We start from the raw sequence: 3,940 nt of genomic DNA, 5'->3' as shown, positions 1-3,940 counted from the left end.
GTTGCAATTTTATATATATATATATATATTACAATTTTTAGTATTGTTTACTGATAACTGTACTACCAAGCCTCACAATAATGTGAAATTTGTCATTGTTCCTATGAGTTTGCCACTAACTCCGTTTCCAAATTCTCTGCCTATACAAAGTCATTCAATGTAATCATGTTACTTCTTAAAGAAAGCAATGCTAATAAAATATCTTAAAACGAAAGAAAGAAAACGAAAAAAGAAAAAAATGGCATAGGTGACTGTACTTTAAACGCTGTAAACTACTATACAATGTTATATACAATCTGAATAAGAAAAAAAAATAAAGGTAAAAGAAAAAAAGTGTCTTTCACAGAGATTCTAGAGGTTGGTGATTTTTTTTTAAAAGTAGATTGTCTTAAAAACAATCTCTTTCGTAACTGAGCTTGCTATTTGATGTCATCATTATGAAATATTGCTTGCCTCTTGCCATTCATCTATTCCTGGGTTTGCCCAAAATGGGCTGTGTAGAATCTTGCACATTTATTTTCAGTTTCTGCTCTGTCACATATAAATGAAACCTAGCTCAGAAGTTATATGCCTGCAGAAACACAGCATATTTAGGTTTTAAAAAGGAACAGTGATGTATCAGTTCACTTCTGTTCAAGATAAATAAAAGGAGGGTGATTTATGTGTCTTTTTCACTTTTAATTATTGGACAATGGAAGGAATGGAGCCCTTGGAATATACCAATATATTTTGATCTAAAATTTCTAATGAGTTGGATCTGTTTGCCAACATAATCTGCTGTGAACCATACACACTTATATAACAGATCTTCCCCATGGGGTTTTCTTAAATTAATTATATAATTCTGAAAAGAAAATGATGCTAAAACTTTAACTTCACAAAAGAAGAAAAGCACCCTAAGGCCATATTAAAACTGTTCATACTTTATTTTTCTCTTAGGTTTGCTCAGTTCTTATTTACTGAAGAATTCAAAGCTGGTTCGCGGGTCCTTGAAAGCATATACAGCTTGTACGAAGGTTTCTCCGGGACTGTTTGCTTTCTAATTGATCTGCTGCAGCCCAATCAGGCTGAATTCCCTCTCTTCAGTGTCTTTGTTTAAAAGGCTCCATCACCCATTGTAACCCTGCAGAGGTCCCCTGAGATTTCCTGAGCCTCCTCTAGGCAGTTTCTCCATAAGCCACATCCAATGGTATCACAACCATGAGCCTTAACATCACCGCCAGAAGGATGAGAGCATGCTGATGAAGACAGCATAATACCGAACTGGAGAGAGAAGCTGCAAAACGAAGGTGCCCCAACTCACCAAAAATGTTTTAGGGGAGAGATCTAAAACTGGCGATTAGAGAAGAAAAGGAAAGAAAAACGATCATTTTTTTTCAGTTCATGAACTAGAAGACAAAACTGAACTGGGAGCGCTGGAGATAAAATGCTAATACTTTCAAAGTTGGAGAGCCAGTTTGACCAGCTGTGTGTGCCGTCCACCTCTAAATTCAGAAATTAAGACAATCAGAAACTAATTCTGCCCTGCTAAAAACTGTCAGCAAAGATCAAGTATCAAGATGAAGGGCATGAAGGAGACCCTTGTTTATCCTAGACCTTTACTTATTGAAATTCACAATTTTTACTAAATGGAGATATTTGCATATGTATCATTTTTTTCATTTGCTATCCTGGGCGCTTTAGAAACATCATAACTTATTTTAAACATTGAATTTTGAAGCTGCCTTAGGCCTTAGAATATCTCTTTTCCCGGTTCCTTTTCCTTTCCTAGAGCTCAATTAGAATTCAGGGCAAGAAGGGGTGTAGCTTAGTGGCAGGGCCTAAGCTTAGTGGCTTAGGAGTGTAGCTTGTCTAGCATGTACGAGGCCCTAGGTTTCATCCCTAGCACCAAAATCAAAAGTAAAAAAAAAAAAAAAGGAAAGCTATAGCTAGCAAATACTGCTGTGTTACTGTCACGCGTTGTCTTTGAAGTGTGACCTATGTATTGTCTGTGTTAGCGTTCAAACACCCTTACCTTTGTCATCTCTATGAGGCTATTAGATTGTAAAATATGCTCTTGGTGAAAATTTCTCATCTCAAAAATCAGGGTGACTATCATAAAAGACAAGTCATTTCTACGTTTGGTGGAACTGTGTCGCTTGGGAGAAAGAGGCACAGGCTGAGGAAAATATAAGTGGCTATGGAAAGAATTTTGCTCAGTTTTATACTCTTAGATTAAGAGTACAGTGAACTCCCTGGCTTGTCACCACATCTTCCAAATCATAAAATATGCTAGATATTGGCTATCATACCAATTGAGTCCAGTTATATCAAACTTACTTACGCTATAAACACAAGTTATGAAAATGCTTCAAGTAGATAACGGATTACAGAATGCTATAGAAGCAACTGTCACTTCAATATATAAACGTGAGTTTATGTCAGTCTTGTAACCACTGTCAATTTCAGTAATCACATTAAGTCTGAAATTGCACTGTGTAAGACTTAATTATCTCAATAGTCACTAGATATTTGGATATGTATGTGCATATACGTACATTTGAATATGTTACACCTTTTCCCCATAAATCAAAACACTAGTCAAATTAGTTCTTAATTTGAATTGTAGATAGATTTTGGGAAGAGGAGTTAGGTAATACTCTGCTGCCTAGAAACATTTCTGTGTGTGTGTACGCTGGTGTGTGCAGATTTATGCACCATTGGGTTAGTGAAGGTTTGTGTGCATGTTGTGTGTGTGAAGCTATTTTGGAAAAGATGACCTCTTGTACCCATAGGATTTTAAAAGAATCTTACCAAAGAAAATTAGAATTGTCTTTGTACATTTTATGATTCTTTGTATGTTGGCACTCATCAATACACACAAGGACAGAATAATTTTGCAAAGCATACACCATTTTGGGTTATTGTTCCATTTTGCACATCTTCAGATTTCAGTATAAATAAAATTGGCTTCAATTGTCATCTGGGAAAATGTTGTTTGGAACAAAACTACATAGTTCTTGTAGATAACTCCTGAAATTGAGTTCTAAAAGTTCCTTTTGAGGAGGTGAGAGCCTTTTAGAAAGCTGTAAGTCAAGATACTGTCTACAAAGTGGTCTCTTTTTAAAATGACAGTGATGCAAGCTTTTCACCATCTCATTACAATTCATTTCACATGGGCCCTAGGGACTAAAGATAATACCCAGCCAAAAGTAGGGCTTTTAAATGAAAATAATACATGCTTTTGTCATGCCTCAGAAACCCCTCAATGTGTGTTACATTATTACCTAAAGACGAAGGGCTAGGAACGAACAGAAGAAGGATTCAAACTCAGCGTTTCCCCTTCCAAGTTTATTTATTCAGTATTCTAGACTAGAATCTGGGGTACCACAGTAAACAAATTATCCTTTCCCTTAAAGGTACCTCGTTTTCTGTTTGCTGACCTCTTCAATCATTCATGATACAGACCAATAACCAAAACAACTAAGAAGTCCAGCTTATTGTATCTGTTCCTTTTCTTGGAACTTTAGAAAACTGTGTTTCATTTCTGTGTACTGACCATTATGAAAAGGTCACTCTTTGTGTATCAAATTAAAAACGTGTCTTTCTGAAACAGCACCTCAGCAAACTAGAAACAAGGGTGAGCTTTTTTATAGCCCTTAACCACGTTGGTGAAACATTTCTTTAATATTGCAGATTTAAGAAGTTCCTCTTGTACCTTGTTTTCCCAAGGAGGAAAGACCCTTGAATTTTACAATAAAGAAGTAAGTCATGTCACTTCTTCTTTAATTATCTGCCTCCTATGTGGTAATTTTCCTTTTTTAAAGTATTTTACTCATAATTTTAATTTTATGTATATCAGTCTATTGTCTGCATGTATGTAAGTGCACCCACATCGTGCAGTGCCCACAGAGGTCAGAAGAGGGTGTCAGATCCCCTAGAATTGGAGTTACAGATGTCT

At 36.0% G+C, this 3,940-nt stretch overlaps 1 protein-coding gene across 1 annotated transcript in view; it reads left to right on the top strand.

Moving 5' to 3' along the window:
* The window catches only part of Lancl3 (LanC like 3), a 110,781-nt gene extending 107,820 nt beyond the window's left edge, over nucleotides 1-2,961 (top strand). The window contains exon 5 of the mRNA XM_008833052.3: nucleotides 940-2,961. Coding sequence (XP_008831274.1) covers nucleotides 940-1,099 — 160 coding nt within the window. The 3' untranslated portion in view covers nucleotides 1,100-2,961. The remainder of the gene's footprint in view (nucleotides 1-939) is intronic.
* Nucleotides 2,962-3,940: the final 979 nt, after the last annotated feature.

Source organism: Nannospalax galili, unplaced genomic scaffold (genome assembly GCF_000622305.1).
Source record: "Nannospalax galili isolate Female #2095 unplaced genomic scaffold, S.galili_v1.0 scaffold556, whole genome shotgun sequence".
In the NCBI taxonomy this organism is placed as follows: Eukaryota; Metazoa; Chordata; class Mammalia; order Rodentia; family Spalacidae; genus Nannospalax; species Nannospalax galili.
The sequence above is the reverse complement of the archived record's forward strand: the minus strand, read 5'-3'. Positions and strand labels throughout refer to the sequence as shown.